The 12,448-nt window shown below is 42.2% G+C and overlaps 1 protein-coding gene across 7 annotated transcripts in view; it reads right to left on the reverse strand.

The window, feature by feature from the left end:
• Window positions 1-12,448, reverse strand: part of LOC110505192 (protein diaphanous homolog 2) — a 648,044-nt gene that overhangs the window by 263,943 nt on the left and 371,653 nt on the right. For all 7 annotated transcript variants that reach the window (XM_021584239.2, XM_021584242.2, XM_036969763.1 and 4 more), the window contains 2 exons: window positions 4,533-4,634; window positions 2,244-2,483 (listed from right to left, as the gene is read on the reverse strand). In XM_021584239.2, the coding sequence (XP_021439914.2) occupies window positions 2,244-2,483; window positions 4,533-4,634 (342 nt within the window). The remainder of the gene's footprint in view (window positions 1-2,243; window positions 2,484-4,532; window positions 4,635-12,448) is intronic.

The raw sequence follows: 12,448 nt of genomic DNA on the forward strand, positions 1-12,448 counted from the left end.
GACCAGTGGTTAGACTTCTGAGTCAAAATGCAAGCCGAGATCGTCCGCTGAGATATAAAATGTAAAATGTAAGCTTAGGCAACATTAACCAATTAAAAACAGTTCTGTAGCAATGAGGTTTGTGCAGTAGGCTATTGGCCCAATACGTGATCAATGCATATTGGCTACGCTTGAATTGCCCCATGAATTAGCATGTTTACATGCACAGTAAACATTTGATATTAAACTGATTATGGCAAAAGGCATGGTATGGCTTTATTCATTTAATCACCTTACTCTGCTTATCTTAATCGGAGTAAGTGTCACACCCTGATCTATTTCACTTGTCTTGTGCTTTTCTCCACCACCACCACCAGGTGTCTCCCATTTGTCCCATTATCTCCTGTGTACTTATACCCACATTTTCTGTTTGTCTGTTATCAGTTTGTCTTGTCCCGTCAAGTCTTACCAGCATTTTTTTCGAGGAATTGTCTACATTGCCAAGAGAATCCGAGGTTACACAAATTCCCCCGGGAATCACAGAGGTCTGCCGTCTCGCCTTCTCCGAAGTCAATGCAACTTGGCAAAGGTAGATTGTCTCCTGCCGAATGGTAACATAGACTGAAAACCAAGACCTGTCTGCATTGTGGTCATTACATTTCTACATGTCCTGTAAAAATATCCGGCTCATCAGGAGGTATGAGTATGCAGGTGGGCATTATGGAGAATGTTGAGTCTCCCCTTACTCGTACTCCTCTCCATGCCATCCTGCTGTGAGGTGTCCGATCCAAATCTCTATGGGTACTCATTGACTCTGGGGCCGACAATAATTTTATGGACGCTACCCTGGTGTCTGAGCTGGGAATCCCCACTCGACCCCTCTCCATTCCCATGGATGTCAGAGCGCTGGATGGGCGTTCAATTGGCAGAGTAAACCACAGCATGGTTCCTATCAACCTGCGAGTGTCATGCAACCACAGCGAATCGATCCAGTTTCTACTTATCGAATCCCCTCAGATACCCATTGCGTTGCGGCTCCAGAGACACAATCCCCTTGTTGACTGGACTGTGGGTTCGATCAAGGGATTAGAGCCTGCCACGGGACATCTTCCTGCAGGCTTGAGAAAAAGCCCCAGACATCTCCACCGTTCCCGTGGTGTACCAGTACATCCGGGAGGTTTTCAGCAAGCCCGTGCCTCCTCGCTACCTCCACATCGGCCATATGACTGCGCCATCGACCTTCTCCCAGGCTACACCGCATCGGGGGATGGCTTTATTCCCTGTCGGGTCCGGAGACCAAGGCGATGGAGACGTACAGTACCAAGAGTGTGCAAAGCTGTAATCAAGGTAAAGGGTGGCTATTTTGACGTCTTCACTATTATTCTACAAATGGTAAAGATAGTAAAAATAAAGAAAAACCCTTGAATGAGTAGGTGTGTCCAGTCTGGGACTGTCCAACGCTTACCATCTGGTACGAATATGGGAAGGGGATGAGTGGAAGACCACCTTTAGCGGCCAATACAAATAACGGGTGATGCAATTCGGACTGACCAGCACTGCTGTGTTCCAGGCCCTGGTTAACGACATTCTCTGTGACATGTTGAACCGGTTCGTGTTCGTCTACCTTGATGACATCCTCATTTTTTCCCCGCTCAGCTCAAGAACATGTAATCCATGTCCAACAAGTCCTCCAGCGTCCTCTAGCGAACCAGCTGTTCATCAAAAAAAAGAGAATTCCATCGCTCCACAATCTCTTTACTTGGATACATCATAGCTGCAGGCAACATACAGATGGATCCTGGAAAGGTTAGAGCGGTGGTGGATTTGGAGCAACCCATCCAGAGTGCAGCTGCAATACTTAATTTGGTTCACTAATTTATATCACCGGTTCATCTGGGGTTACAGCCCACATCCTAATTAATCTTGTCCCGGCAGTTCGTGGTGGAGGTCGATGCCTCGGATGCTGGAGTGGGGTCTGTGGACAGGACACTGATATCACATCAACCCCAAGACAGTTGCCAAGAGTCAATGGATCTCAGTGTGCAACCAAATGCTTTCTGTAAATAGTTTCTCCCATTACTCCACTCAAAACAAACCCCTACTATGGAACCAAATCCACTGACAAGAAAGTGTCTGATGCTGGTATGATCTCTACTATATAATTAAACTGGGGACAGTTGAAGTGAGCAAGATTGAGAGAGAGAGAGACAAAAGTAAGCCTGAAAGGGGAGAGGTCAAACTCATGCAGTCCTTGCAGTACCAACCTTGCAGAGGAAGCTGATGTTGAAGCCGAAGGTCTGGGCGTTCCGGGAGCCGGCGTTCATGTAGTTGCCCACCAGCAGCACCATCTCCAGCAGATTGCTGAAGCTGTCACTCTTCTTCAGCTCCTCACAGGCGAACGTCACGTTCATGATGTCCGGTCTGATGTTGTTCACCTGCTCCTCGAAGGTCAGCTTGAAGAGGATGCCGTTGAGGCGCGAACGCAGCAGCTTCACAGAGCTCATCTAGAGGAAAACATAACAATATTTTGTTAGGAACAGTATAGGAAGCCTCCGTATGGTTTATAAAAGCTCTACGCTGTCCTGATTAAGTTATATGCTGTTTAAAGTGTGGCCAACGTGACCATGTAGAGCTCTACAGCAAATGTATGGAAAATATACTTATGAAATATTACATTGTCTCCGGGTAAGTACAATGCGTTCAGCTTTTTGTCAAGATTCACTAATTGAAATGTATCTTGTCTGGCTTTCTAGACTAGACAGAAGTCCCTTCATCAACTATGGCATGAATCACACCTGATAACATTAATAAGTAGTGATGGGCCACTGAACAATATCTAGGCCCAAGCAAGACCAGATAGCTGCACTCGGAAAAAAGATAAATAATCAGTCATGAAACAGATTTGCCGGTAAATAATATAACTCCAATCAATATGTTTTATTCCGTGCCTGTAGGGCTTGAAATGTGTTTTAAAAAATGAGGACAAACTGTCTGAAAATTAGAAATATAGCAAGTGGAGGAGTCGAGGCAGCAGTTGAGAGATTGCCTCGCATCCTCCACCAACATGCCACAGATTGCCGTATAATCTGACGCTATGAGGCAGACACGGTCCTGATGTTTCATTCCAGCTATTCATGTTCATGAGCATGTTGTCGATCAAATGGAAGCCATTATGCCCCCCATCCACTTCCCCCACCCTTGATTTGATTTCTCAGTATAAGAGGGAAATCACAATAAAAGATAGACAGCTCTTGCAGGAGTGGAGGCTGAAAGTGACTTATTTCCCTCATGAGCTCCTGTGTGTCGTGGCGGTGTTGATGAGGTAGCTTCACCAGCGGGAGCGGTATATTACCCCTGCATCTCTATGCTAGAATTGTCACACCTTGCGTCATAACATCCTCAAAGAGTCACAGGTACAGACACACCACCCCAAAAAGTAAATTGTACTGAATGAGTGCAAATTGAGTTGCATGTCTACCTTTACCACAATGCAACGTTATCATGTTATTCTTAACACATCAGGTTGACTGAGAACACTCTCTTTCACATCAACGACCTAAAAGAGTATAAAGAACCTGAAGATACAGGTAACTGCTAAAACAAAGGAAACACCAACATAAAGTGTCTTAAAATAATGGACAAAATAATGGCATGCCCAGAATTTTTATTCATGACCCTAAGCATGATGGATTGTTAATTGCTTAATTAACTCAGGAACCACACCTGTGTGGAAGCAACGACTATCATAATTTGTATCCCTCATTAACTCAAGTGTTTCCACTATGTTGGCAGATACCTGTATAAAGATATAGCTAAACATACAAAGTCCTCTGTAACCTACTTGATACTGAGCTCTGGATAAATCAATGTGGTATAAAAATGTAAATGTTAACTTTATAGACGTATGACTGTAGAAAGTGTAAAAAAAAAACACATTAAGCTAAAGTATAACCTCAAAATCAGCTGCACCTAGCACTTGAGGCAACTATACGAAAATACCTATAGTGGCTTGGAAAGCATCATTGAGATGTCCTGACTTCACAACGAAGTAGAGTGCACTAACTTGATTACAGAGAACCCAAAGCCTGAGGCTATGATTATATCACTGGGAAATATTGAAAGTTTCAAACATATTATGGAATTTGTTGACACCTGGAATGACAGTGTCATTTTAACAGCTACTATATTTCACACTTGATTATTGATCAAAATCACAGCTTCTCTCAGTCAAAGAGCAGACTGCCATTTTTGACCTGTCATAAAAAAATATCTTTATATTTCCACTCTTTTAATTTTACATTACAGTGTCTCTTTAAATATTGAATAGGTCTGAGCCTGAAGAAAGCCTCAAGGCTGTATGGCTGTATTTTTTATATCCCCAAATGTTTTTCTCAAAAAGGGGTGTGTGTGTGTTTGTGTGTGTGTGCGTGTGTGTGTGTGTGTGTGTGTGTGTGTGTGTGTGTGTGTGTGTCAGTGTAGGTGTGTGTGAAGCAGCATCTTCTCCCTGAGGGGCTTTAGCTAGGTGCTATGGTGTAATACGTAAGCCTACTCACCACAATGCCAAACTGCTCTGGCTCGCACAGTTCCTCATACTCGCCCTTAAGTTCTGCCAATGAGCTCAGCTCCTTCTGCTCCGGTAGGTTCTTTATCAGGTTCTGCAAACACACACAGATACACACACATGTATATACTGGCTATATCTGAAACTATCTTAGATAATTCATTTGATGATGCAGTGGTAGCAATACATGCTTACAACATATACAGAAGAGTTAGGAATGCCAATTGGGGATGTGTTCGTCCCACCTGGACAAAAGGAACACCAATTTTAGAATGCAACTCAATGACTACAGCTCAGTGTTCAACATGGTCCAAGCACACCAAGACAGTCGTGAAGAGGCCACGACAAAACCTATTCCCCCTCAGGAGACTGAACATATTTGGCATGGGTCCTGAGATCCTCAAAAGGTTCTACAGCTGCACCATCGAGAGCATCACTGCCTGGAATGGCAAATGCTCGGCCTCCGACCGAAAGGCACTACAGAGGTCAGTACGTACGGGCCATTACATCACTGGGGCCAAGCTTCCTGTCATCCATGTCCTCTATGCCAGGCGGTGTCAGAGAAAGGCCCTACAAACGGTCAAAGACTCCAGCCACCCTAGTCATAGACTGTTCTCATCGCTACCATATGGCAAGGCTTCCAAATTATATTCTACCCCAAGCCATAAGACTCCTGAACATCTAATCAAATGGCTACTCAGACAATTTGCAATTTGCCCCCCCCCCCCCCCCCCCAGTTAAAATTTTTTTAAACTGTATTGTTGGTTAGGGCTTGTAAGCAAGCATTTCACTGTATTCGGTGCATGTGACAAATAACACTTGATTTGTATACAGTACCAGTCAAAAGTTTGGACACCTACTCATTCAAGGGTTTTTCTTTATGTTTTACTATTTTTATCATGTACATAATCATGTAGTAACCAAAAAAGTTTGAAACAAATCATAATACTTTATATTTGAGATTCTTCAAAGTAGACACCCTTTGCCTTGATGACAGCTTTGCACACTCTTGGCATGCTCTCAACCAGCTTCATGAGGTAGTCACCTGGAATGCATTTCAATTAACAGGTGTGCCTTCTTAAAACGTAATTTGTGAAATGTATTTCCTACTTTGAACCAATCAGTTGTGTTGTGACAAGGTAGGGATGGTATACAGAACATAGCCCTATTTGGTGAAATACTATGGCACGTCCATATTATGGCAAGAAAAGCTCAAATAAGCAAAGATAAATTACAATCCATCATTACTTTAAGACATGAAGGTCAGTCAATAAGGAACATTTCAAAAACTTTGAAAGTTTCTACAAGTGCAGTTGGAAAAACCACCAAGCACTATGATGAAACTGGCTCTCACGAGGACCGCCACAGGAAAGGAAGAACCAAAGTTACCTCTGCTGCAAAGGATAAGTTCATTAAAGTTACCAGGCTCAGAAATTGAAGCCCAAATTAATTATTCACAGAGTTCAAGTGACAGACACATCTCAACATCAACTATTCAGAGGAGACTGTGTGAATCAGGCCTTCATGGTCGATTTGCTGCAAAGAAAACACTACTAAAAGACACCAATAAGAAGAAGAGACTTGATTGGGCAAAGAAACACAGGCAATGTACATTAGACCAGTGGAAAAATGTCCTTTGGTCTGGAGTCCAAATTTGAGATTTTTGGTTCCAACCACCGTGTCTTTGTGAGACGCAGAGTAGGTGAATGGATGGTCTCTGCATGTGTGGTTCCCACCATGAAGCATTTCGGAGGAGGTGTTATGGTGTGGGGGTGCTTTGCTGGTGACACTGTTGTCGTGTCTGTGAATATCATTAAATATGAAGACTTATTTTATCAAATCAATTATCTGTGTAATTATTATTACGTGATTTAACGAATCATGTAAACTTTAATTAACTAGGAAGTCAGAGCATCGGGGGAAAATGTTTATAGACTCTCTATTTCCCGAATAGACTCTTCAAATATTTTCATATATTATCGAGTACAATCTTGTATTAATGTATCATTATTACTAACTCATCAGGTCTAATTACTGAGCGTCACAAACCCTTGGATATCTGCACGAACCCTAGCCTAAATAATGATGTAAAGAAAGTAGGCACTGAGTTTGAAGGTAGGCCTTGAAATACATCCACAGGTACACCTCCAATTGACTCAAATTATGTCAATTAGTCTATCAGAAGCTTCTAAAGCCATGACATCATTTTCTGGAACTTTCCAAGCAGTTTAAAGCCACAGTCAACTTAGTGTATGTAAACATCTGACCCACTGGTATTGTGATACAGTGAATTATAAGTGAAATAATCTGTTTCTAAACAATTGTTGGAAAAATTACTCATGTCAAGCACAAAGTAGCTGTCCTAACCGACTTGCCAAGACTATAGTTTGTTAACAAGAAATGTGTGGAGTGATTGAAATACAAGATTTAATGACTCCAACCTAAGTGTATGTAAACTTCCGACTTCAACTGTATGTGTGTTTCCTGTCCCGCATGAGATCACCAAATGAAACACACTTGTCATGACTGTCCCTTAAGTGTCCATGGACCACTCCAACATTCTCAAAAAATATAAATATGGTTTAATTATTCAAACGTTTGATGTACAAGCGCCTTTCTGTGTTCCACAGTTTACATTCCAACTCAAAACACTACAGAGCAGCCAACTTCCCGCTCTCCCTCTCTACGAGAGAGAGCACGCTGTAACCTGATCCTTCAGATCGTCACAGGAGAGTCATGACACTGTCGATGATTTACTTAGAATTCAAGGCACACTTAACCAGCATGGCTACCACAGCATTCTGCAGCGATACGCCATCACATCTGGTTTGCACTTAGTGCGACTATCATTTGTTTTTCAACAGGACAATAACCCAAAACACACCTCCAGGCCATGTAAGGGCTATTTGACCAAGAAGGAGAGTGATGGAGTGCTGCATGGCCCCCACAGTCACCCGACCTCAACCCAGTTGAGATAGTTTGGGATGAGTTGGACAGCAGAGTGAAGGAAAAACAGCCAACAAGTGCTCAGCATATGTGGGTACTCCTTCAAGACAGTTGGAAAAAAACATTCCTCATGAAGCTGGTTGAAAGAATGCCAAGAGTGTGCAAAACTGTCATCAAGGTAAAGAAAGGGTGGCTACTTTGAAGAAGCTAAAATATAACATATATTTTGATTTGATTAACACTTTTTTGGTTACTACATGTTTCCATATCTGTCATTTAATAGTTGTGATGTCTGCACTATTATTCTACAATGTAGAAAATAGTAAAACATAAAGAAAAACCCTTGAATGAGGTGTGTCCAAACATTTGACTGGTACTATATATTCAGAGTCATATTCATATAAAGCTTAGAGAAGAACTCAATATTATAACTCAACAAATAACCAAAACAAATATTATTGTGGGAACTTGATATATGCCACAGAGTGATAACAGTCAGTGTCTAGATAATAGGGATGGGGACAGTTATTTGAATATTCTAATATCCGAACAGACACAGTATTTGATTTCTTGTGAGAGTATTATTATTAAAATAGGCACATTTTAAAGAAAAGGCTTTGTCTAACATTTTATTATCTATGTTACACATTGCTACATACAAGGATATTAGACAATAATATTAGACAAATATATTAGATATTAGATACCATGACATTAGACAATTGTATATGAGTGCACCCCATAACAAAACGTACCGGTAGCCTACACACTTTTCAAGTGTGTAGCTTGTTATTGTCGGTCAATCAAAGCAGCACTACCATCAGAGGATCCATGTGTAGCAAGTGAAATGGACAATTTCTAATTAATGCAAAATGGAATTACAATTACATAATTAAGTTGGCTAAATTAGAAGAATAATACCCTGACTACACCGTGCGCCAGCATTGCAAAATAGATTCCTAAGTGTATGCTATTCAATTATTGCACCCACACTGCTCGCGCGCGTCAACGAGCGTCTGCGTTGCCAAGGGCTAAAATAGAAGTCATTCCTATTTCTGACGCAGATCGCACTGCAAGTCCTGCCTCTCCCATCTCTTCATTGGTTTATAGAAGCAGGTACCCACGTGCCATCTCCTCATTTGTTATACCCACGTGGGTGATTGAAAGACGGACTGTGTTGCCGGTTGTCGTGGTAGTACTATGATTGTTTAGATGCCAATCACCATATAAGTTCAAAGATGAAAAAGCCTGGAAGGAGAAGAGATGACTAGAAACAATTTGGTTGACCATTTTATGTGTGGATTAAATGTCAGAGTAGATGACCTTGTGCATTTAAGGTAAAATAACAACCTAATGTTTATTTCCCAGGCCAAATTAGCTAGCAACAGCAAGCTAGCTAAATAGGACAAATTCATTAGCAAGTGCAAGCTAACTATCTAAATTGCCATAAATGTTTCATGCTTTTTGACCTGTCCCCAAATGAATGTCATTGGTTCAGAGTTTGTTTTGATATTTTAACCTGTGTGTCGTGATTGCGTTTGGTGTAGGGAGACAAAATAAATGTATGCACGATGTCGCACGCGCACAGCCGGTTTGGGTTCCGTGTTAGACTACAATGATCAACCAACAGGTAGGCTGTTGTTGAATATGAACGGAGTTGTAGACAAGGATGTGGGGAGTGCAGAAAAATAGCCTTAATTAGCCTTGCTAGCTAACTAAACTCATCAAAACAAGACATTTCCCATTTTCAGGACACAGTCTTTCAAAGATAATTCATAAAAACCTAAATAACTTCACAGATCTTCATTGTAAAGGGTTTGAACACTGTTTCCCATGCTTGTTCAATGAACCATACATAAATAATGAACATGCACCTGTGGAACGGTCGTTAAGACACTAACAGATAACAGACGGTAGGAAATTAACATCACAATTATGAAAACTTAGGACACTAAAGGAGGCAATTCTACTGACTCTGAAAAACACCAAAAGAAAGATGCCCAGGGTCCCAGCTCATGCGCGTGAATGTGCCTTAGACATGCTGCAAGGAGGCGTGAGGACTGCAGATGTGGCCAGGGCAATAAATTGCAATGTCCATACTGGGAGATGCCTAAGACAGCGCTACAGGGAGACAGGATGGACAGCTGATCGTCCTCACAGTGGCAGACCATGTGTAACAGCACCTGCACATGATCGGTACATCCGGAATTCACACCTGCGGGACAGGTACAGGATGGCAACAACAACAGGCCGAATTACACCAGGAACGCACAATCCCTCCATCAGTGCTGACTGTCTGCAATAAGCTGGGAGAGGCTGGACCGAAGGCTTGTAGGTCCTCACCAGACATCACCGGCAACAGCATCGCCTATGGGCACAAACCCACCGTCGCTGGAAGTGACAGGACTGGCTAAAAGTACTGTTCACTGACGAGTCACGGTTTTGTGTCACCAGGGGTGATGGTCGGATTCGCGTTTATCGTCAAAGGAATGAGCGTTACACCGAGGCCTGTACTCTGGAGCGGGATTGATTTGGTGGTGGAGGGTCCGTCATGGTCTGGGGCGGTGTGTAACAGCATCATCGGACTGAACTTGTTGTCATTGCAGGCAAATACCATGGTATTTTCCTGCCATGGTAGTAATATTAAAAAACAACCATAGAACCATCATGTTTTCTGGTCATTACTATGGCAGGAAAATAGCATGGTATTGCAACAGTACCATGATATTTTCTGCCATGGTAGTGACCAAAAAAATGTACCACGGCATTTCTTTCATTGTACTACCATGGTATATTTTTGTAAGGGTCTCTCTCTCCCTCCTGTCAGGCACAACAGACCCTGCTCCTCTAACACCCCTCCCCCACATGTCTGTACTGAAACAACAAGCAGCCTCTTGTGAGTCTCGCAAGCGAGTCCCCATTTGAGTTGAAACCCCTTTTTTCATTCTTTAAAACATGTATTTTGACTATCCAAATATGCAGAAGAAGAAAAATTGAGATATTATTTGAACAGTGAAATCATTTCAAATGCCCATCCCTAGTGGAGAGGTAGGAGGATGGATAGGTCAGGTCAGGTTATCTGGTGTTCTCACTGCTGGATGCATCTACCTCAGTGAGAAGGACTTAAGTAAGAGCTCCGGTGAAACACAGTTCAAACACTTAAGTGTTTACTTGGAATTCATGCCTATTTACCATTCATAAATAAGATTAAATAAGATTAACCTGGTATCGGTAGTTTTGAAATTGAATTTGACTTTCAGAAAGCCAAAGTCGAACTTTACAATTATCATACAGGTCCAAAAAGTGAGGAAGATGAGTAGGAGGAGGAGGGATAAAACCTTAATTTCCCTTAAATGTTAATTGTGCATGGAAAGGTCAGTTCAGTAAATTAAATGAAGCACAGCGGGAAAAAAAACGTTATTATTCTCGGAAAGAGGAGGATGAGAAAGAGGAGGAGGAGAGGTGCCCTTTCCCTGATCTTCTGGTGTCTTCCTCCCTAATTAGCTCCCCTAATTTAGAAAGCAGGAGCAGGCTGGGCCTTGGTCACATGATCAGGCTAGACCAGGACAGACAGAGACATGCACGCGCACACATGCACATACAAAGATGCACACACAGACACATAGGCACACCCATCCACAAACAGACACACATTGACCACTGTCCTGGACTGGAGCAGCCATGAGCCATCATACAGTACATGGGCCAGAGTCTACTGTCCACTAATGATGACAGCTCTCCCCTTCCCCTGGGGAGTCACCAGTCGAGAAACCAACAAGTTGGAAAGAAATACTGTGGGGATTGTCAGTTCCAGTGTGGGCTGCAACAGTTCTATGAAACGTGTGTTCCTTCTATATTAGCCACTGAATGTTTTCCCAATTAGAGCTAACAAGTGTGTGCAAGTTATGTAGCCTCATTATATTTCAATAATGAACGCTATTAATCATAGTGAACACCAATTAAGAACCATCGCAGAGAATGGGATGTGGGAGATGACGTTCCATAACATCTGAGTACAGTGTACTAACGGCTACGGTGTACAAATGATGGGGCTTCCAAATGGATCTATGGACCCTGGCCAAAAGTAGTGCACTCTATAGGGAATAGGGTGCCATTTGGAACTCAACCTTAATTTCCACCCCAAAAAGAGACAGCTATTCAGTCTTGACCTTTCAGGCAGGAAACCCAGATTGATTGATTACTCACTCCACTAAGTTCTACTGTTCTCCATGGAGAAGCTGCTGATAATGGCTTATTAGCCATTATGGAAATAAATGATTGTCTTTTACAAAAATGACATAATTGATAGAAAATCATTAGAAAAACATAAATGGATAACACCTTGCAGTGAAAAATTAAGTAAATGTACGCTCAAAGTCGGTCACAGTTTATGACACACTTCTTATTGTGTGCAAAACACATTTTAATATTAATAACCCTGTTAGTTTGAAAGTGCAAACCAGGAAATAACCTCCAAAAATATTGCAACCCAATTCAAAAGAACATTACTGTAACTTTTCTTGGCTTGTGTAGCAGAAACATTATAATTTATTTATTGTAGATTCAAACTGCCACTCGACTATTGCCTTCCCATTGCAAATTAAATAACTGGTTTGGAGCTCTTTGCCGGTTTTGAGGGCACACGTCCACAATCTCCCGTGAACTACGTGAAAAGGCGGGCAGAACAGGCCCCCATTAACATCGATGGGGCTGTAGTGGAGTGGGTCGAGAGTTTTAAGATCCTTGGTGTCCACATCACTCAACAACCTATCGTGGTCCAAACACACCAAGGCAGTTGTGAAGAGGGCACGACAAAACATTTTCCCTCTCAGGAGACTGAAAATATTTGGCATGGGTATCCAGATCCTCAAAAGGTTATACAGCTGCACCATCGAGAGCATCCTTACCGATTGCATCACCTTCTCGTATGTTAACTGCTCAGCATCTGACCATAAGGCGCTA

This window comes from Oncorhynchus mykiss, chromosome 31, assembly GCF_013265735.2.
Source record: "Oncorhynchus mykiss isolate Arlee chromosome 31, USDA_OmykA_1.1, whole genome shotgun sequence".
In the NCBI taxonomy this organism is placed as follows: domain Eukaryota; kingdom Metazoa; phylum Chordata; class Actinopteri; order Salmoniformes; family Salmonidae; genus Oncorhynchus; species Oncorhynchus mykiss.